Source organism: Aythya marila (genome assembly GCF_965140915.1).
Source record: "Aythya marila genome assembly, chromosome: 14".
Taxonomy (NCBI): domain Eukaryota; kingdom Metazoa; phylum Chordata; class Aves; order Anseriformes; family Anatidae; genus Aythya; species Aythya marila.
In genome coordinates, this window is record NC_139055.1 from 8,966,268 (window position 1) to 8,988,793 (window position 22,526).

A 22,526-nucleotide genomic window follows, 5' to 3' on the forward strand; every position below is an offset into this window, starting at 1 on the left:
GGAGCGCAGCGGAGGGGGTGCGACCCGGTGCCGGTGCCGGTGCCGCTGCCGGTGCCGGTGCCGGTGGCTGCGCGCGGTGCGGCCGCCCGTCGGCGCGGCGCTGCTGCCCGCGCGGCGGGGCGGCCGGCGGCGGGGCCGCTCTCTGCCGCCTCCCGCGCCCTCTCCTCGCTCCCGCAGATCTCGCGAGAGCGGCCGGCTGGTGGCCGCGGGGGCTGTTGCAGCAGCGGCGGCGGCGGCGGGCGGAGCGGCGGCGGCGGCGGGCGGCGGCCGGGGCGGCCGAGGCGGCGGCGCGGGCGGCGGCGCGGGGGCGCCGGGCGAGCGGCGGCGGAGCGGCGGCCGAGGCGGCGCGGCCGGGCGGCGGCGGCGGCGGGCGGAGCGGCGGCATCATGGCGGACAGAGACAGCGGCAGCGAGCAGGGCGGCGGCGGCGGCGGCGGCGGCGGCGGCGGCGGCGGGGGCGCGGCGGGCGCCGGGGGGCCGGGCTCGGGCGGCGGCGGCGGCGGCGGGCCGGGCGGCGGGCTGCAGCACGAGACGCAGGAGCTGGCCTCCAAGCGGGTGGACATCCAGAACAAGCGCTTCTACCTGGACGTCAAGCAGAACGCCAAGGGCCGCTTCCTGAAGATCGCCGAGGTGGGCGCCGGCGGCAACAAGAGCCGCCTGACGCTCTCCATGTCGGTGGCGGTGGAGTTCCGCGACTACCTGGGCGACTTCATCGAGCACTACGCGCAGCTGGGGCCCAGCCAGCCGCCCGAGCTGGCGCAGGCGGCCGACGAGCCGCGCCGGGCGCTCAAGAGCGAGTTCCTGGTGCGGGAGAACCGCAAGTACTACATGGATCTGAAGGAGAACCAGCGCGGGCGCTTCCTGCGCGTTCGCCAGACCGTCAACCGCGGCCCGGGGCTGGGCGCCGCGCAGGGCCAGACCATCGCGCTGCCGGCCCAGGGCCTGATCGAGTTCCGCGACGCCCTGGCCAAGCTCATCGACGACTACGGCGTGGAGGAGGAGCCGGCCGAGCTGCCCGAGGGCACCTCCTTGACTGTGGACAACAAGCGCTTCTTCTTCGACGTGGGCTCCAACAAGTACGGCGTCTTCATGCGGGTGAGCGAGGTGAAGCCCACCTACCGCAACTCCATCACCGTCCCCTACAAGGTCTGGGCCAAGTTCGGCCACACCTTCTGCAAGTACTCGGACGAGATGAAGAAGATCCAGGAGAAGCAGCGGGACAAGCGCGCCGCCGCCGCCGCCCCCGCGGGCGCCGGGGCCGGGGCCGAGCCGCCGCCCGAGGCGGAGGGGGGCGCCGCCGCCGTCGTCGCCGCCGCTGCCGCCGCCGCCGCCGCCTCCGCCGGGCCGCCCGGCGCCCTGCTGCAGGCCGAGGAGCCCGAGGAGGACTGACCGCCCGCCGGCCGGCCGGCCGGCCGCCCCCGCCGCCGAGCGGACAGAGACAGAGACTGCGCCCGCCCGGGCGGGCGGCGGCCGCGGGGAGCGGCGGCGAGCAGACGTCCCCGGCCACGACCCCCCGGGAGCACCCCCCCGCCCGGCAGCCTCCACCGACCGACAGCAACAACGCCTCCGACCCGCCACCCATCGCTGGATGTTCCTCCACTTTACCCACCGTATCAAACAGTAAGCAGCTGCTAAAACAAAAACAAAAAAAACACAAAAAATACAAAACGAAACAAAAAAAAAAAAAATCAAAAAAAGTAATAACATTATATATGAACTGTGTTTCCTACTTGATTAAAAATATAAAGAACTGAGTGTTTATTTCCCTAATTAACCGAGAACTTTTGTACACGTTTAAGCTATTATTATTAAAAGTGTTTGCAAAAATGGTCAAGATTATAATATTGCTGAATTATATAAAAAAGTCCTTTTCATGTTGAGCTAACATTTGACTTTAGCACAAAAAAAAAAGAGATATTTTAGAACACGTAAAATAATATTTTTAGTTTTTTCTTCTCATTTTGTTACCAAATTTCGAACCTTACATGGAGGTTACTATAGTATATTTGACACCCTATATACCTGTGATTAGAGATGTGTATATATATATGAGGGCTAGGCATGCTGTGTGTCTGAGCTTTGTCTAAATGTTATGCAGAAGTTTGTAGAGTTAAAAGGTACGTAGGTTTAATTCATGCAAGGTAAACAATAAGTGCTCTCTTTTATACAATATGCATTGCATCTGGACCTTAAACATATAAAAATGGTCAGTGAAACTTCTGTGAACATGAAGAAAAATTATTAAAAAAGGCATTTAAATGAAATTTGCTAACTTGTGATTTTTACGTTTGAACCAAAGTTATTCAAATAGTAAAAAGAAAAATATATATATTAAAAAAAAAAAAAAAGAGGAAAAAGAGAGAGAGAGAGAGAGAAAGTAAAGAATTTCCTCCCATAATATTTTTCTGCACCTGTTTGGTTTACAACTAAGTAGGCGTATTGTCATTATTGTGTATATGAGATGTACTTGTATTGTTCATAATATATTTTTTTTATTATGTGTACTTAAAGTACTTACCTAACGTGCAGCAATTTCCAGTAAACCTGGTTTTGGACAACAGGTAGCAAGTCTTTTCTGTCACCACTGGCACTAGCGCTATCTCCTAAACTTGTAAGAGGTCTGAACCGATACTTTGGTCTGTGCCAGTGCTGTTAACTTCTGTAGGCCTGCTAAAAATCAGTGCAACGCAGTTGTAGAGCGATCCTACTGAGCCATGGGATTCTGAGTTTCGTTTAAAAGTGAAAGCCAAGCTGGTGTTTGTAATGGATTTCCATGTAGCTGTGGTGCTAGCTATTACTGGCTACATACCCGACGAGCGTAGCTGTGACCCTTCCCTCCCCGTGCCAGCCTCCTGTCCAGAGCGCATACTCGTGAGCTCTAAGTCGAAGCCTAGGGTAGGGAAACGCAGAGTTTGTCGGAACACTAATCTGTCCAGTTGCGTTCTCCAAAATGAAATTCTTTGTAATAATAGACTTTTACAGTTGTTTTTTTTTTCTTTAAAAAAAAAAAAAGTTTGTGCTTTTAATTGACTAACTTCTTGCTGCTGTATAGTAAAATATTAATATATTTTTATCATTAAACTGCTGCATGACTATCATCATGACGAGTGAAGAGAAGATGTTATAAAAAAAAGATGCCTTAAACAGTAAAAAAGCAAAATATTATTATTTTTTTTCTTGGCTGGAATTCAGTAGAAAGCGTTTAAGAGAAACTAGGATCTTGTTCCACTCAGAAGTTTTTTGGGATGCAATCATTTTTCTTAACCTTCTTGGCAAAGTTAACCGTGTCATAGACCTAGCTGTTGTACGTAGAAGGCACCATCTGTAGGAAGGGGAAGCTGTCTGTGCTTCTTTGCTAATTGTTAAGGATGGAGTTTCAGCAGGGTGGGGAAAAAAAAAATCTTTTAAATCATTTTATTTTCTACTGTCCCCTATTTCTATTGAAAATTATAATTACCCCCTTATCCCCCCCCCTCTTTTTTTTTTCTTGTTTTGGAGATGTACTGTGAGTGTCAAAACAAGCTGTTTCCATTGTACCATGCATTTCCCTTTAAAGAAGTTTTCTGTTAGTATTAACAGAAGGTTAAATACGAGATGAACGTAGTTAGGTGTTTCTGTTTCTTTAACAATCACTGGAAATGTTTAAAATTGCTTTAATGTGCACTTTCCTATTTCCAAGTAGTAAAATAAGCTTTCAGAGTGCATAATGTGACATTTGAAATGGTTCTCAATTGCATGTAAACATTGTCTAATAACCTGCTTTTTAATTGGAGGGTCTCGATGAGCAGTTTCGTTTATTACTGTTGTACTTCAACTGTGATGTGTACAGGACTGCATTCTCCATGCTGCTAGACGTAGTTAGGAAATTAATTGCTTTGGTTTTGCTACTTGATTGTCTCGGTTCTACTGTTTACTACAGTTTGAAAAGTTGTACTGCGGATTGACACCCATTGCTTATAGTTACAAAAATGTTTTGTGTTATCAGCAATAAGTAGCGCGAGTCAATGAAAACACAGCAAAGTGCCCTTCCTGACTCCCGAGCTGGGGCGCGGGGCCGGCTGCTGGCGGGGCAGTACCGGAGCATCCTCCTCCCCGGGCTGCCGGATCCTGCCCGGGATCCGGCTGGCTCGGGACGTGCACGGGCCGCGCAGCTCCAGCCAAACCACTGCAGCGTAACACCCCTCTGGCAGTTTTGTGAACAGTGTCTGAGAGCTTGTGGTCAGTTTTTGTCTCATTTGTTTGTTTTTCGGGGGCTTTTCCTTTTTTTGTGTGTGTGTGTGTGTTGTTGTTTTTGTTTTTGTTTTTGTTTTTTTCCTTTTAATGCACATTATATATGTTCTAGGACTTTATGAATTATGATAATGAAAGACTAAATGACTGTAAAGGTTTGTGGGATTTGAGCTTGTTCTGTTTTTGCTTTTCTGTTTGGTGTTTTTTTTTTGTTTTGTTTTGTTTTGTTTTCTCGGAGGTGCTCGGTACTTTACCAAGGCTCTAATATCTCAGTATTTAAAATAAAGTACATAAAACCCTGTTTAATGTTGGAAGATTAAAGGTATATTTGACCATATGTGTTGTTTTTAAAAAAAGACAGTATGCTCAAATGTGCCAAGTTATCTAATTCCTGAGAAGTATGCCTTATATTTTCCTTGGTGATATGCTTTTAAATGTCTTGTAGAATAGGTCCAAGAGCATGATAAAAACTACTTTATAATGACTACGTGCAAGAAAACTTGAAATTCATTGCAATACTGACATTATTTTATTTTAAGTTAAAGGGACACTGTCAAGTAATTTACCGCTAAAATGCGACCTCCCTGTAAGTGGTTCTCTACTAACGGAGAAATGTCCTCCGAAGTTAAAGTCTAATTTTTGTTTAAAAAACAAAAAAACAAACAAAAAAAAATTACAAAAACAAAACGAAAAAAAAAAATAAATAAAACCGCTCTGTCTCTGAGAAGTTCAATAAAAAAAAAAAAGAAAAAAAAAAAAAAAAAAAAAAAAGCACCAGCCGCTTGTTGGTTCCTGCCTCTTCTTTTGCGGTCCTTTTGCGGGCTGCTTTGCGGCCGGGAGGCGCTGGGCGGGCGCCGGTGCTGCCCGGTGCTGCCCCGGTGCCGCCGCGGCCGCGCAGGGGGCAGCGGGGCCGGGAGCGGGGTCGGTGCCGGGGCCGTGCCGGGGCCGTGCCGGTGCGGAGGGGCGGCGGGGCCCGGAGTCCCGGTGCGACCCGGCCGGCCGCGGCGGAGGGCGTAGAGAGGAGAGCAAGAAATACTTGACAGTGTCGCTTTTCTTGCGCGTCCCTTGCGGGGGGCTGAAAGTGGCTGCGCAGCGCAAGCCGCCCCCCGGCTGCCGCCCGCCCCGGCTCCCGGTTCTCGGCTCCCGGCTCCGGGCGGGCAGGGAGCTGCGGGGCGCCGGTCCCCGGCTCGGAGCCGAGCGCCCGCGTCTTTTGGGAGCAATGACTTTGTTGCCTTGAAAAATAGCACTGTAACCACCTTTTTTTATGATTAGCTGTAGTGTGACCTTTGTCCCTTCAAACTATGCAAGCTCTTAAATGTAAATTAGGGATCACTTAGAGATAGTCGGTTATATTCAATCAGATGGCATTCGTGCACTAACTGGAGTATATACAGATAAAGCTATTAGAGTGACTTGTATGCTAACAGCAAAATATACCTACCTATTCTAAAAAATGGCTATTAATATTGTATAACAGGACTGTGGGGGTCGGGAGGGGATGTTATCTCTTACCTTCTTAAAAGGGGATTTACGACTTTTATAACTGTTTTTTCCATCAAACTTTAATATTTTTGTCAAATTTTTAGGTATTTAATTTGTAAAATAGATTTTACTTTGTACTGGCGTACAGAAAATAGGGATTGATTTAAACTTTTTGAAGCCAAGTGATCAAGTACATTTGTAATAAAAAGTCAATGGATCTATATCAGTTGTACTCACTGTTTTCATTTCTTGTACGTTCTAATGCAGTGGCGCTGTATGTCTCCCAAGGAAAAAAATCGGGGAGGTGGGTGGAAGGAGAAGGCAAAAATGTCAGCATTGATGCTGCAGATTGATGCAGCTTTCCATACGCAAGTGGCCTGGGTTAGTCAGTGGTGATTTGGTTAATATGCATTTTTGCTAAAAACACCGGCACTTTTTCAATAATGGTTTGTGAAAACCTGAAGTTTTTGGCATGTCTTCACTCCATGCTTCTTCCACCTTGATGTAGCTTAGTACCCGTAAACTCAAAAAATGTCCTTTGGGATATGTTTCCCTGGCATTTAAAAAAACAAAAGAATAGAGCAAAGCAAAACTCTGATTTCTTATCAGGTGGTGAACTACAGCATGTTATGTTTTTGCACCTGTGCACTGTCTCCCTTCCTCCAAGGTCTGCCACTTTCTTCTTTTCTCTAAGTTGAATGGATTAAACTTTTTATTATTATTTATTCTTATTTTATTTTAAGTAAAATTTCCACCTGTTTAGATTGAAGAATTCAGAGGATCCAGTGAGTCTGGATCCACCACCTTCCAGAGCACCAATTTATATATTTTGTTTGTTTGTTTGTTTGTTTGCTTAAAACCTAGACTTCCCGTTTCCTATTTCAGGGCATATACCAAATCTTATTGACTTGTCTGTTTCAGAATTTGTGGGAGCTGGAGTGGAAATCCTGACATTAATGTACAAGAATGCTAAAACAGGTTTACATTGTGGGGGACTCTCATGAAATGTGAAAATTCAGAGTATAACTAAACCCAACAAATTTCCTAATTTTTGCTAGTCTGACATGCAGAAAATGAGTCTCCTTTTCTCGTAGGTGAGTTGGAAATAAGACAGTGAAAGCAAATTGCCCCATTACTGTGCATTTTTCATTTTCCTCATTCAAAAACCTACTGCTTCTTACTGGCTTGGATTGCTTGTTAAGATGTAGGCGTCTGCCTAAAACGTGAGAGAATTTCACTGTTAAAAGGACACTGTCAATAATTTATAATTTTTTAAATCGCAAATTTTAAATCTTGGTTTGTACCTTTTTTTTTTTTTTTCACTTTGCTTTGTTTGTTTGCTTTGTCAGACTTATTCAAACTTTCCTTTTATTTTCTTATTATCCTCCTCTACTGCCCGTCCGCTTCATGTTAACTCAGCTTGTGTAATTGAAGGGTCACTGTTCATGTTGATGTTTGTACTATTTTAAAAGGAGTCGAGCATAGTTTTCAGTTTTTGTGCCAGCCTTTGTATTTCTTGCACATGCACTTAAACTTTTGCTCTCTTGGTTTTGTTCTGTAACATGTAAAGAGAGGTGGAAGGATCTGAATTTTTGGTAGCAGAATAGAGAAGCTGACTGCATGCGAAGTGTTGTCAAAATGTTTTGACAAAACTGACAAGGTAAACAAGCTAGTTCCATTTTTATTCTTGATTCCTTAAGCTGTTGCAATCTCCTGTGCCGCTTGTAACAATGAAAGATAATTTCAGCCCAGAGTGTTTTTTCAAGCCTGTGGTTCCTTTTACTCTGGTTACTTTCACATGAGTTAGCTCTCTGCACCGCAAAATGTTGTGCGTGGGTTGTGAACGTGGCAAGGAGATGCATATATATAGTTTTAGGCTAGTTAAGGTTAATCTAATGAACTTTCAAAATGATAACGTTTTTGAACAGACTGCTTTAACCAGAGCCTAATCTTTGGACCTGCAGCACACGGCATTTTTTCTTTTGAGCTGAATCTCTTGTGTTGAAATTACTGAGAATAATGGGCTGATGGCAAATGAAGAATGCTTCTCTAATTTGGCAGCTGAAGTTCCTGTGCCGGAGTGGGGGAGCCCTGAATGGGCTGTGTGCTTGGCTCAGATGAGTGATGCTGTCTCCCTGCTATCATATTGTTTGTGCCAGATGGTTGTCTTGGGTCTGCTTTGTGAGCTTCTTTTAACCTGCCTTCCCTTCTTTTCTACTTTTTGTCTTTTTGAAGAATTTCAGTTCTCGTTGGAAGTGTTTTAGCAGCATCTACAAGTCCAGGGTAAAGTCAGCCTATGGAGTAGCCGGCCATGCATCCCACCTCCTGCAACGTACCGGTGGGATACCAGGATTTGCTGGGCCACGCGTTGTTTGTAGTTAATGCAAATCTGAGTAACTATAGGTATCACACAGAAGTAAATACCAAATAGCAGTTTTCAGGTGATAACAAAGTTAATCTTCCAATAGTGTACTGGATATTTTATTGCAATTTGGATCGCGTAAAAGCTGTTGTTGGAGAAATGCATGGGAAGGGAAAAGGTGAAGGAGTTTGCATTTCTAAGTGCTTGCCTGGGGGCACATAGCGATGCTGTTGTCAGTAATGAAGACCCATGCTGAGCTGTGAGCGGGAGGAGGCTGGGGACTCGCTCAGGTACTGAGCCGGGTACAAAGCCCTTGTTCTGGGGGAAAAGATCCTGCTGGCCAGTTAGAGCCGCAGAAGTGGTGTCCTTTCCAGAGCCATCTGGAGGGTGGGAAAAAAGAGAGCTCAGCAGCTTCCTGGGGCTTTCAGAGCGCCTGTAATAAGACAGAAGCAGGTGATTAAGCTACGCATTGGCCACATTTGGGATGTTTCAGCATACAAACTGGCGTTCCTTGTGGAGAATAGGTGGTGGTGCTTGCAATTAATTTCCTGAGCATCCTGGCCTGTAGGGCAGGTGCAAGCCATGGGCAGAGGGGACGTGGAGCCAAGCGGGACAGGGACGGGCCCGGTCAGGTGCCAGCAACACGGCCGCTGTGTGCGCCTGGGGCCAGAGAGGGAGCAGTGCTTGTCAGGAGAGGCAGAGCACATCACGCCTGCCTCTATAAAAATAGTAAATAGTTGTGCAGCCCATTTGAGGCAAAATATCACAGAAGAGGGAGAGTGGAATTCATTTCACAAGGAATGAGGTGTGTTTTCACAGGAAGTGTTAGCTGGAGATTAAGTGCGGAAAGATAAAGGACTTCTGACCCTGCTATCTGTTTCTGACTGTTGACTGATTAAAACAAGACCAAGTGAATGGCTGGATGTTCCTGAACAATGCTTTGCTGTCCCCGTTCAGATTGATACCACTGCCGCGTGTGTGTCTGGGAGGAGAATCTGATCCTGAGCTTCTACTCTGGAGGGCCACCAGTCCTTCAAAGGTAGATTCCTGCTCAGGCTGGGTTTGGGAAGCACATGGATGTCGTCTCTTTCCAGATGACGTGGAGCCCCCCAGCACACCTCCCAGGGCAGCAGGGGCCGTGTCTGCGTTAGCTTCATAGCTTAGATCAGGAGCACGCTCATACAGTCTCCGTCGAAAATCTGGGACGATGAAGTCTCTGTCATCCCTGCATAACATACCTTGGTTTTGATCGTGGAGCAGCCTCAGAAAATGCAAACTGTTTCATTGTGGGTTAAACAAAGACAAAACACAAGTCCCAACAACCAGTGGGACCAAGCTGCAATTCATGGGAGAGTAAAATCCCCAAAACACAGATAATGCAGCTGTCAGATCCTGAGCACCAACCTTTTTGCTGTAAAGCCCCACTTGGCTCATGCCATAGTGATCGCTTGTGTAGACCTAGTCCTAGACCAAACAGGAGACTCTGTCTGTGCAAATTGCTGGCCGTTTTTGCTCCTTGTAGTTTTGAGGCTCAGCTGGAAGAATGCTTTTTTTGAGCATCTTCTGGATCTCCTTCAGCAGATAACTCTGTCTTAACTCAGATCATTTTTTGGCTTCGTGGATTGTCAGTTGGTTTGCTGTCCATCCTGCCTTTAGCTTTGCAAAAATATGTCTTTGTCTTCTCTTTGGCTTAGTACACATAGGAAACTGAAGTGAAAAGAGGACTGGCTACAGTGCTGATAATGGAAGTTTGTTCTGAGCCTTCCTTGCTGTGGTGCAGTGTTGTTGTGGTGTTGTTTTTTTGTATGTGTGTGCTTGTTTGTTTGTTTTTGTTTTGTTGTTTGTTTGTTTGAAACACTATCTTGAGACATGCAGAAAGTGAAGAAAAGCTTAATTCTTTCTGCTGCAGATCAGAGGGAGGGAGGTTTGGAGTTACAATCGCAGTGTAGAAGGGTGTGCCCCTCTTGGCTGGTGAAAACTTGGAGCGAGAGAGGCCATTACAGGCGCTGATCTGCTGCCCACCATGGGGAAGCCAAAGTCAATGGTTTCTCAAGAGGTTTAGACTACTGTTCAAAGAAAAACCTCTATATGTTGAAATATCATGCCGGTCAGCGTGTTGACTTCTGCGTAGAACTATTTGTAAAGATGACTTTATATGACCATGTTAACCCAAATGAGCTTGGGTTTCATACTGGACGTGGTGAAGGGACTGTTTTTTCAGTCCACGTTGGTGACTGTTGCAAGAGGTCGTGTCAGTACTGACATGATCTCAGAGGTTTTGACCATGCGGCGGCACTGCCTCGCTGTCAGTCTGTGCAGCTCGTGTGCCCTCAGAGGGGTCTTGCACAGCCACGCTGGGCGTTTGGCCCATGGCTCAGGGTGGGTCAGCACAGGTCTCCAGTGCAGAGCTGACCCCAATCCTGTGTTTGCAGATCCTCTGGGTTGTTGGCTGTGCTGATATTCCTAGGGCTGAGATGAAGATGCAGGCTTCACACGGAGGCTGGAAGAGGCTATATCCATATAACCGTGGAATCACAGAATTGTTTGGGTTGGAAGGGACCTTTCAGGTCACCTGGCTCAACCCCCTGCCACGAGCAGAGACATCTTTCACTAGATCATGTTGCCCAGAGCCCCATCCAACCTGACTCTGAAAACTTCCAGTGATGGGGCATCCCCAGGGTAGCCTGTTCCAGTGTCTCACCGCGCTCATCGTAAATGTGTGCCCCTGGGTGATTCATACTCCTGGGAGTAGAGGGTGGAGAAAATGAGTGGTGGTGTTTTTTCTTTCTTTCTGTCACTGGTGAATGTCTTGATACGTGAATCAAGCTCAAATCACCAGGTGCTCATGAGGTCTTCAGCACCCTTCAGCCAGTGTCACGTGTTAGATCTGATCAAAGGTTGGGGGTAAGGGTTGCTTTTTTTCCTTCTACCTCTGCCTGGGTAGAAAGGCATATTGTTGTGTGCCAGAGGGCAGGACAGCAAATGTGCATCTTGTGCAGTACCTGTCTGGATGGGACACCTCAGGGTATCGTTGTAATTCAGAGGTTAGCCATGCTGGTTTGCATATCTTTCTCACCTCCAGGTAGGACTTGCCATGGTGTTTCACTAAGGAGCATCATTTATTTCTCTGTGGTCTGTCCTAGTTGCACCATAGTTTGTGAGTGCATTGGAAGCTGTTGGCTCTATCGCTTGTGGTCTCCTAACATCTGAAACTTGCTTTTCCCAGGCTTGCCTTTTGCTCTAGCATTTTATATATGCAGAGGAGCTCAGACAGGCTGTTCTTTGGGAGCATGTGTCACTTCATCAATGTCAGCTAATCTGAGCTCCTCAAGACTCCCGTGATACCTAAGGACGGACAGCGAGAACTTGGTCTCCAAAGGCCTCCTCATGTCTTCTGCGCTGGTCCAGCAGAAGCCGGTCCAGCTTTCACATTTATAGGCAAACCGTGAAAGCTTACTGATCTGTCAGTGCTTCAAGAAATCATGCGGCTAGCAAGTGTGCATAAAGGATTTTGTGAAATCTGGTATTTAAACCTCCCGCTCGAGTGATGATGAGAAAAGCTGGCAATGTAATATTGGCTTATCAGGAACCATGTGGGTAGCTCAGATTAAGAAAATTTTTGTGTGAACAGCACCAGAGGTTGAGAAGAGAAGACAGTGTCTTGTCAGGTACAGGGTTATAAACTTTGTCTAAATTTCTTTTCATTTAAAAAAAAATATTTAAATAATAAATGATGTTCTTCATAGCCAGGGGCTGGTGAAGGACAGCGAGGCAAAACAAGCAGGTCTCTGAGTAAAACAGGGACTAGATACAGTTGTCTTTCAAGCTTCATCTGTCAATAAAAGTCCTGTTAATTGAGCCCTTGCAGGTTTCTGCAAGGGCACATGTAGCTTATTTTGTCCAATGAAAGTCTTTAATTGGCGGTTTAAAGTAATTAAAAATAATCAGTTAGCAGTCACTCTATTTTTAAAGATGGACTTTATGTGGTCATAAAGTAAAAATCCTTGCTTTGCTATGGAAATTAAAGAATGCCAGTTTAATTGCACTAGGTACAGCACACTGGAGTGCAAAAAGGACTCATTTTGTAAGTGATTTGTGATAAAATATTAGCGCAACAAATGTTGCACCATGAGATCCAGAAAGCATCTTGAGGCCAGAGTGGTTGAGCTATTGTAGAAAGATGGGATGGAATCGTTCGCAGGTGGTCATTGTCTGTCCTCACCTCTGTACTGGCTTCTTCATCTTTTATTTGAGGAAATTTGACGTGTAACTGGACAGGACCAAAGTGGCAATTTATAATTATGGAGAAGACTTGGTTGAGGAGTTGTTCTCTGCATGTTGAAGAGCTGCCTTCAGAAGCTGGGGAGATGGCTTTGGAAGGTTTGAATGGCAGAGGATTTAATGGTGGGAAATACAGGCTCAGCTCCTGATGATTATGTGGTCCAACTGATGAGTAGAAAAATAGATCTAGGAAGATATCAGAGTGCTTGGGGCAGTTCTGGGGCTGTCAATTTTGCATATGAAAGAAGTTGAAATATTTGAGAATCCAAATTTGGTTGCCTGGGAAGAAGACAGCATATAGGACATGGTGGTACCTCTATCCAAAAGTCTTTATGTGTACCTGAGAAAATGATAGGAAGGGAATGATAAATAGGTGAATTCTATTACTTTGTAGTGTAGGCTGTTTTCCACTTCAGCTGTAGTGGAACTAGACTGATGGCACAGAAAGTGGACAGGGTTTTGGGAGGACTGATTAAACTAGTGCTGATGGAAGGCTGAGGATCTCAGGGGTTGAGCTGAGCAGGAACACCAGTAACGTGTGACAATTTCAACTGGAGGGCAAGGGGTGAGTTTCAGTGCACACATGGTACAAGGAGCTCGAGAGCAGAGCTGTGCATGCTGGAAGAGCAACCAGATGTTGGACTGAAGATTTGAAAGAGAAATAGGCATGTGGTCAAAACAAGGAAGAAGTCTGTATACCAGTGTGGAAACGTGAAATAAAAATAGTCATAGTAGACTGCCCAGCAGTTTTAAAAGACCCTGATATAGCTAGATTGATTGATTGAAATGTGGTGGGGGGATGATAATGAGAATCAGTAAGATACTGTACCTAAGATACCTGCCATCAAACTATACAGGATAGGCATGCTTGGTCATAAAGTTGTGAAAGAGCACTAGCTTTAAAAGTTCCCATAAAGTCTGAAGGAAAATTAGAATAGTGATGACCACACAGCCAAATCTGTGTTGGTGATAAATCCCCCATCTTAATGAAATAGGGGTATTCAGACATTTTCTATTCCAGACAAGAAAAAGGTTATGGATTTCATGGGTCTTCAGGGAAAACCAGGTTCATACATCTTCATAAACCTGTTGGAAAAAGTAAATTCAATTACGTCCATGCTATCTGGCCAGATCTTGGAAGGAGCTGGCTAACATTTTGGTGAACAAACATTTTGATTTACTTAACGTATCATTTATTGTTAACAGGCTGTTGTAGAGTTAGCCTTGATTTAGGACTAAAATGTAAGAACAGGTTCAAGATATAATTACAGCTGAGTCATTAAATAGCAGTGACCACAGTACAATTACAGGTTCAGCATCCTCAGGGGTGGAAGATTCTTTACTAAAAATGAGTCTTGTGTTATAAAACATTGCAGAGGAGAATAACAGAAAAGCAAAATTCTTAGTTACACAGACTTGTCATGAAGGAGCTGTGGAGTTGAAGTGTAAAGCAATCCAATAAAATAGTTACAAAGGAAGGGACTTCTGGAGCCCAGCAACACTCTTTAAAAGACAGAGGTCCAACTCTAATGAAGTGGACTGAAAGAGTCATGTAATCTTTCATAGTGGGTAATTTGTGATCTGGAAATTAAACAGTGTAGGAGGGGCTTTGAAGAACTGGAAGCCTTAGGGAACAAATGTTATTTTAAGTCTATCAGAGTGAAGGCTGGGGAGAAAATTGGAGCATGCAGGACTTCACACAGGTAATTTTCTGCACTACTTCATATTACTTAAGTGACTTCTCAGATTTGTTCCGAAGCACAGTGCATATTGGAGAGCCCAACTATCTGTCATCTGGTCCTTTTGGATGAGCCTCTCTCTGAAACTCAATCATTTAAGGCATAGATTATGGAGCAAAGTAGTAAGTGTAAGTGGAGGAGCAACAAGTGTACCTGTACAGGAGTTTTAAAAGAGCTGGAGTCTGAAACATTAGCCTTACTAGCAAAAATAGGGACTGTTGAAAAAAAATAGCATGGTATTTTCCATAATTAGATAACATCCTAATGTCAGATTATTATTATTTTTAATTAAAATGTTAAGCAGGGCACTGGGAATTGCATATCTGCAGTTTGATAAGGAGTAGCTGAACTAGTATCACACTTTGTGTATGACAGGTTGAAAGCAACATACTTTGTGCAAGGAAGGATCTTTGAACACGTTGGCAAATATTGGGAGGCAGAGAATCAGCTGATTTTTATTTGGAAATTTTAAAAGTTTTTGGTTGAGTCCTCTCAATAAGGTATTAACAAATATGTTTGGAACAAGAGAAATATCATGGATGCCACCTTTTGCTACAGCTGATGTTGATCACTTGGACAGTACAAGGTAGAAAGAAGTCTACTTTGAGATGGAGACTGAAGGTTTCCTGGGCTTGGAGGCAGGTCTGCTTCTTGAGTAGATCTGCAGTCTTTGAGCAAGCAGGTTTTCTCTGGAAAATGCCAATTCACCAAAAACAAAGTTGCAGTGTGGAGAAGGGTAGATTTTTCTCTGGACTTGTCTGGTGAGCACACCTAGGTCAAAGTCTGGTTGGCCAAAGAGGAGACACAAGCGCTGAATACTTGGCAGCATGACATCTAGATTCTACCCCAGTGACAGCCCCAGTCTAAATCCCTACCCTGAGCTCAGTTTGCAGGCCTGCCACATCCCATAGCATGCCTCTGCAACCAACAGGGCTGGATGGATTCAGTTTTCTTTTAACAACATCAGAAAACTAATAGGTATCAGTTTTGACAATGAGCAGAAAGGCTAGGTGAGGGGAGAGAGGTCTACAGGTCTCATCTAGCTCCATGCTTGAGGTTGTCCATATATGCATGAGTGAGTCCTATGCTGTCTCACTCCCAAGTGACCCAGGAAGAACTGTAATGATTTGGTGTGAGCTTGAGCAACCCTTTGCTGCTCCACCTTAGTTTAAAGCTTCTTAAATGTCTAAAGGTCACAGTGCATCCTCTTGCTTTTACTGCCTTCCCTGCCTTCAGTAAGTCATGGCCAGTGCTGTGCTAAGTCAACGGGTGTTGTGATAGCAGCCGGTTAACAGCAAGGCTTACCTCCAGGCCTTCTGTTAAAACTACTATTTAAAGGTATGAATTGGTGATTGAAAGCATGGAGAGGTTGGTTCATACCCGTGAAGTGGCTGGCACTGCAGCTGGACGACGGCAGGGAGAGTTCAGAGGGGCATGCCTGCACCAAAGCTGGGTGCAGGCAGTATGGGCACTGTGGGCAGCAAGGACTGCCCTCTGCAATGCAAGGCCATAGACAGATAAAAAATAAATAAATAATGCTCCAACAAGATTGTTGGGCTTTAAATGATTTGCTCATTTGGGACGAAGAACGTCTTTCCCTCAGCATCTGATTTTGGGTAGCAAAAGTAAATGAACCAAAGGTGTATAAAGTGCCATAGAAAATTACTATGTTTTACAGATTTATGTGCTAAGATCTTAGAGGCTGCTGTGTTTGAACTCGTAGGTAAAACAGTTCGTTAGATTTCCAAGATGTTCCTCAGCCGTTTTCCCTTGGTAAGCTGGCAGTTGTCATTAACACAACCTTTGTTCCCCTCCGCTAGAAATACCAGTTTCATTGTATTGCTCAATTCTAGTGAAATGTTATCAGCTGGCTTTGAAGTACACAGTATAAAAATGGTGTAGTATGCTTGCATGATAGCTACTTGATGTAAGAAAATGCAAAATCTCTAGTGCTCTCTTTTTAGGAATTTGGGCTTTGAGTTTCATTGGGGAGTGCTGTATGTACCCAACTGCATGGGGTCAGGCCCACCTTTTTAAAAAATGTATTTCACATCTGAGATTAGAAATGTTCCAGAAGACAAATCACAAGAAAAAATTGTCTGTTCCATGCTCAGATGTTATTAGTGACTAGTAAAGGCTGTCCATCCACAAAGAAAACTGCACGGCTGCTTCTGTTTTAACTGCTGTCAAAGGTCTAGCATTTTGGTAATAGTATTTTTTCACAATGTACTGAATATACTTGCCTTTAAATCCTTCTAGGTACAGATAATTATCATTGGTATTCTATAAATTAGCTCTATACTAGCATTCATATTGGACTAGGCGTAATATTCTAGGCCAAATATTTTCAAGTCAAAGGTGACTTGAAAAAGGAAAACGAATTTAAAACCTTTTGTGTGGTTCTGCCCCACATTGCGGTAGGCTGGTTTATTTGTAGAAGTATCAACAGTGCTACATTGGTCTTCCCTGTTTTAGTTTCTGTGATTCTCTGCAGGAGAGCCCAAATGGGTAGACTGGAAGCCTACTCTGCTTTTAATTGAACGTTTTTAACTGCAAGATACAGATTTATATTTTTCCACCCTTTGGAGACACTGAGGTATTGTCACGATGAGGTCCATGGAAAAACTTAGATTAAACCAGGCCATAACAGAGATAATGCATCTTTTCCATTTTTTTATTTTGCTGTCTATCGGTTATCTGAGCTTTTTTCAATGTAAAATGTTAAACTGTTTGAAAAATCACTCGTCTGTTGGATACTACTTCTTCCTGTACCATAAATACAGTTAGGCCTGATTATTTGTAGTCTTCCAGAAAAGGTAGACAGGATATGAATTCCCAAAATCAAAAACTGTCCACAGTGAGGGAAGGAAACCCTTATTCTAAAAGCAGCACCCCCGGGCACATCCTGGACGCTCTGGGTTACCCGTACCCACGCTTCTCTGCTCCGGGTGACCTCTCGGTGCAGAGCAGCCCACGGCAGGGCTGGGTGGGACAGGGCTGCTGCAGGGTGGGACAGAGGTCCTGTCCCACAGCAGTGCCCTGCTCAGGCAGAAAGCACACAGTCCTGGGGCTGGGCTATCGGGCGGCTTCTGGCAGGCTCTGCGCACCAGGCACGGGCAGTCCTAGGGCTACTGCCTCACAGCAGCCCTGCAGCAGCACTGCCTCTAGCATACATCCGACCTGTCGGTCCCAGGGAAGGTAAATCAGGACTTTTTCAGGTCAAGAGAATACAACAAAAGTGACACCAAGTCTCTGGAGAGAGGTGTTTCCCTGTGGTAGTGACAGCCGCTCACACCTGCTTCTTTTCGACCATGACCCATGGTTCAGTTCCGCTGGGTTTTTAGTCATCTTGACCTCATGTTTGCAAATATTATTGGTAATATAATGCTATATGTACAAATGTCTGTGTGGCTCATGTATGTTTCTGTGGTTCAAATCAGCCACAGAATTCTGGAATTTCATTGTACTTTGGTTAAATGTTGGACTTTTAACTCTTCTGTATGGCTTCTTGATTTCTCTTGTCCAATGTGGACCAACTCTATTTTTGGAAATAAATAAGCATGTAAATAAAATGAATGGGTTTATGCCACTTACAAGAAAATGCTTTATTTGAAATATACACTCAGCCTTGTATATTTTATGGTATCTCAAGGAGCGGATGACCTGTGAAAGATTAAGGGCTGAGGTAAAGCAGCCCTCGTGGTGAGATACCATATTATGTACAAATTCATTTCCAAGTGGTTTTAGTCTCCCAAGCTGCCAAACACTGTAGGGCTGTGGGGTGAACAGCAGTCTCATGGAGGTGGGGGGAAGTCCAGAAAGCGGCACGTAGTTTGAGAGAAGTAAAGAAAAGAGACCTGGCTTTGCGGTACACACACGGCTTCTGGTTTGAGGTGTCCATGTCAACAGTTGCCACCAAGTGCAGGGGGTCCAGGGCCAGCTCTTGGCCCCTGCCCACAACACAGTCCCCTGGCACGTCCCAGTGGCGCCGGGCGCGTGGAGAGCAGGAGCACAATGACGTTTTTTTCTTCTCCAGATAAACCAATATTTACCAGTAATCCTGTGTTTCTGTTTTTGTTTTTTGGCAGACTTTTACCAGTAAATATCGGTTTATTCCTGAAACCAGAAGCCCTAAACAAACCTTTGTTTATAAGGTCAGTTGCCGTTTTGTCTCTCTTGTTCCCCGCTTCCCCCAGTACAAACCGGCAGGTGATTGAAAGGTACCAAGCTTTCTTTCTAGTTTTCCTGCTCTGCAACTCTGGAAATGGAGCCCACGAGACCTAGAGCCTTCGCTTGGTAATGTAGACCCAAGTTTACAAATTATTATTTAACATTTTAAAGTCTACTTTCAAGGACAGAGGTGTTCCTGTCTGCCTGGTATGGGACTGATACAAACTCCTGCAGGTGCATAAAGTGGTTCACCTTCCCAGAACCTGTGGGCAGGTGTCTCACAAGCATCTTCAGGATTGGGCTTGGAAAGTAATGATTCCAAAAGTATACACTGCAAAATGACTTCTCTGTTTTATGGTGAAGAGGATGGGGGTAGGGAAGGGTGGGAACAGAATATTGATATAATTTTTTCCTGATTTTTTTAATTTTATTTTTTTCTATTTTCTGCTAGAAAGCAAGGCTTCTCTATCATAAAGGAAGCATAAAGTGGGAAGGAGGGAGAGAATTTGAACATTGCCCACCCTAAACTAGTTGTAAACTCTTCCCCGAAGGCTGAGATAAAAGGCAGGTGAAAGGTCTGATCCTTAAAAGGACATTGCTAGGTATTTGGGACTTCAAAAGCAGCTGGCATTTCTAATGACTACAACTGATTTAGGTAATTTTCAGAATTTTTCAAGACAAATCAACTTGGGAGAGTTGAAGACTCCTTTATTTTTCTAAGTATTTGCAACCCAAACAAAACAACATTATGCTAATAGTTGAGAAACAGTGAAGCTGGTGAGAACAGAAAATGGGTTGACTGCACAGTCCCAGAAATTTTTTTTCTTTTGAATAAACAGTATGAAAAAAAAAAATCAAAACCACCCTAAACCAAAAAAATGCAACATCTCCAAAAGCAAGCAGTACAGACTCTCATGTGTTTAGTGTGGTTTTATCTTGCATAGCTGGCAAGAGCATTTCTGGTACAGCTGCAACCTAACTATGTCCCTTTAAGGCTAACTTCATCCCGGTGAAACAAAAGATGAGGTTTTGCACTGTAGAGCAGATCAAAGCTCCTGCAGCCATAGTCGGAGTCCATAATGATGGGAGTATTCCAGCTGTACACTCTGAGCTGAAAACTACCTTTCCTCCCCTTTTACAGCCTGTGTGGTTCTGATTGCTGGCAGTTCTGTAATACAACTTTAATCTCAGCAGTTGAGGCTGGTCCCACCTTATCTTCAGACGTCTTGCGGAGGACTCCTGTTACCAGTTTGGTACTCAAAAGCTACACCCCACCATGAGAAGTCACTTATTTTTTAAAAGGCAGTGATAGATTACCCTCTCTAAATCTAATGGGAAAATTATATTGCAATGCAACTTTATAATAAATTGTTCATATATTCATAATTCTGTGGCAATCCCAAATTGGAGAACAGATCTGTTAAAGGTATATATTAGTCTAGATTTTTTCTTATTGTAAATACTGTAATTTTATAATACTGTCAATATTTTATTAACTTAGAAATATTTAACAGAGTTTAATCTATGGTAGTTGATTTATTTATAGGTTTATGTTGCAGCCAATATTGAATTGCATTCTAATGTAAGATTAACTTTAAGTATGTATACGTTGATTTAATCTATCATTGGAAAGATTAAGAATAGAGAAAATTCTCACTCTTAATCTGTGATATTTATCCCCCAATTCCTGGCTCAGAATTCTTTAATGAAATAGTGCGAGCTTTCAAAAGCTCATGAAGGTAACAATTGAAGTTGGATCATGTCATTTGAAAACTTGAATTTTGAAATGTACCTGGCTTTTTCACCCTGTTTGTAGTGAACACAATTGCTTCAATATCTAATCTATATAGTACGGAAGTCTTTATTTTGAGCAAAGGGACACTCTCAGATCAATTTTTGCTTCTTGTTTCATGAAGAAGAAAAAAACAAGCAAAACTCAGCCAGTGCTTGTGTGTTAATTCCTTCTTAATCACAAGGTAAAATTCCTTTTTTGGTTGGATTGTTTATTTGGCTCAAAGCGTTCCCAGAGCACCTGCATCCTGGAGCCATGTGGCCAGGCATGGAGATGCAGGCAGCCCGCAGGACTCTGCCCCAGCTGCAGCACACAGGGTCCCCACAGCCCAGGTGAAGGCTTGGTGCCATCCTTGCCCCATGCACAGCAGTGCAGCTGGGGCCTTGCAGGGGACAGGTTTGGTCTCTGGCACTGGTTATAATCTTAGCTGGGCAAGGTGGAAAAAAGTGCACTGTCGAAACATCACCCTTTTTTGATCAAAGTTTCTCTTCACAAATTTGTTTTTTTTTTTTTGTTTTTTTTTTTTTTTGTTGTTGTTGTTTTTTTTTTTCATATATGTATTTTAGCCTGATAGTGTCCCTTTGTCTGTATAAAGACGTTCACTCTCTCTGAAAAAAAAAAGTACAAGTTATTTTCTTTTTAAGACAGGGGGGAATTCATCTGTAATATGTTTGCAACATAACATGCATAAAGATACCAAAAATATATCAAGGGTTTCATGGGAGGTTTTTGTTTGTTTGTTTGTTGTTTGTTTGTTTGTTTTTGAGTGTAAAAGTTAATCTTTATTAGAGATGTGCCAATCTATACTGCTTTATTGTAGTGTTGTTATATTTAGGCATTTCAGTTAACTTACAAATATATACTGTAACAGTATACTTTGTACAGATTTATTTAAAATTTATTTGAAAACTGAAATAAATTAGGCAGAAAATAAAGATATTTATTTTTCATTTGACTATGTAAGAAGGTATCATTTTTTTGATTTTAGTGCACTGGTGTACCAAGCCTCAGAACCACTGCTTTCTTCAGTTCATAGGATGCTTTTCAGAGACTGTGGATATGTGTATGTGTACTGTTATATTTATAAGTAAATGCCAACAATGGAGTTCATTGCTTTTATACATCCCAAAGAGAAGTTCTCCACCGTTTATTTTCTGTTTTCTGACCGAAAAGGCATGTGCTTTTGAACAGTGTCGTTGAAAGTTCTGCCATCCCACTTTCACATCAGCTTATGCCAATTCCAGGATGGGAGGATTTGCCTGCGTACCTTTCCTAATACACCACATTCACCAGTGGCATCGGCAGGGAGCAGTCCAAACGTGTGTCCTTTGGGTTTTATGTAAAGCAAATGCAGAACAAGAAAAATCAAGATGTTAAATTCATTAGAAAACAAATTCCTTATTGTACAGTAGTATGGAAATCTCTAGTCAACATGCCATTAATAATAGATTCTTATTTTTGAATGATCTATTTAAAAGAACAGCAAGCATTGTATTTGCTAGTAAATCTGAAGTGTTTACATGGAACTACTAAATAAATTATTTGATCTAAGATGGCTCTCATCATTGCTGATTTTTAATGCTGAAAATTAATCTTGGCAGATGCTTTTTTAGTTTGTGCTGTTCTTTAAAGTCTTCCAGAGCAAAATTTTTAATGCATCCTTTTGTTTTAAGTTAGGTACTGAGGAAGATGCAAAACATACATTTCCCTGCGAGGTCTGACAGGGGTGCCACCTAACGTTTTCCAACACTCTCCACATCACAACACTGTCCTTTTATATGCCAAACAAATGACTTTATTACCAAAACAGAGCAGGATGCTATGAACTGAAAGCCCTGCAGCAAACGGTACTGCTTAGCTATAGTTTTCACTGCTCTGAGTCCGGGTGCTTGTATATAGATAGATTTTTATTTATTTTTCAGCAGAAGGTGGTAGGATAGAGGCAATACACTATTCGTCGAGGTAACAAGTAGTCTAGTTCAGTTCTGGGCAGGCTCAGCACACAGCTCATGGTTTGCTTTATGTTTTTGTTTGTTTGTTTGTTTGTTTGTTTTTCTGCAGGAAAGCCCTGTGCTTCAGGCCCACAGACACTGTTAGAGCTGGGGCAGGACAAGGTTCTGGCCGGCCATGCTGCTCCGCAGCCTGGGAAGGGGCTGGGGACACAGAGCTGACCTGCTTTAGGTCCCAGATCCAGCCCTGGAGCCCAGCCTGCATGTAGGTGCACACTGGCTTCTGGCTGGAGGTCGAAAGCAGCTGGAGTGAAGTTAGCGAGAGGCCCTGTGAAAGGAGGCAGGCATAGCAGGCAGTCCTTGCAAATGCAGAGTCTGGCCACACCGTGTCCCCCTCTAAGCACGGCATTCATTTGTTCTCTATTAAGGGTTGAAAACTGACAAAGCTGAAACTGCATAGTGCAATCTATCCCCGTATTTCTCATTTTCCAGGTTGTCTTGCACAGCATACGAAGCCACATC

At 44.0% G+C, this 22,526-nt stretch overlaps 1 protein-coding gene across 7 annotated transcripts; it reads left to right on the plus strand.

Moving 5' to 3' along the window:
- The first annotated feature begins 294 nt into the window (after positions 1-294).
- PURA (purine rich element binding protein A) lies at positions 295-21,603 on the plus strand. Of its 7 annotated transcripts, none has more exons than XM_082771285.1 (4): positions 295-1,619; positions 18,182-18,247; positions 18,334-18,389; positions 18,715-21,603. In XM_082771285.1, exon 1 carries the CDS (start codon positions 387-389, stop codon positions 1,386-1,388), a length of 1,002 nt encoding a protein of 333 aa, XP_082627411.1. In that variant the 5' UTR covers positions 295-386; the 3' UTR covers positions 1,389-1,619; positions 18,182-18,247; positions 18,334-18,389; positions 18,715-21,603. The 7 variants fall into 7 exon arrangements, with proteins under 7 accessions (XP_082627411.1, XP_082627412.1, XP_082627415.1 ...); XM_082771286.1 differs by having other exon boundaries at positions 19,405-21,603; XM_082771289.1 differs by having other exon boundaries at positions 21,044-21,603.
- The last annotated feature ends 923 nt before the right edge of the window (positions 21,604-22,526 follow it).

What these genes read in the sequence shown, in the direction of transcription:
- PURA (XM_082771283.1), top strand. Translation starts at nt 387, where the DNA reads ATGGCGGACAGAGACAGCGGCAGCGAGCAGGGCGGCGGCGGCGGCGGC.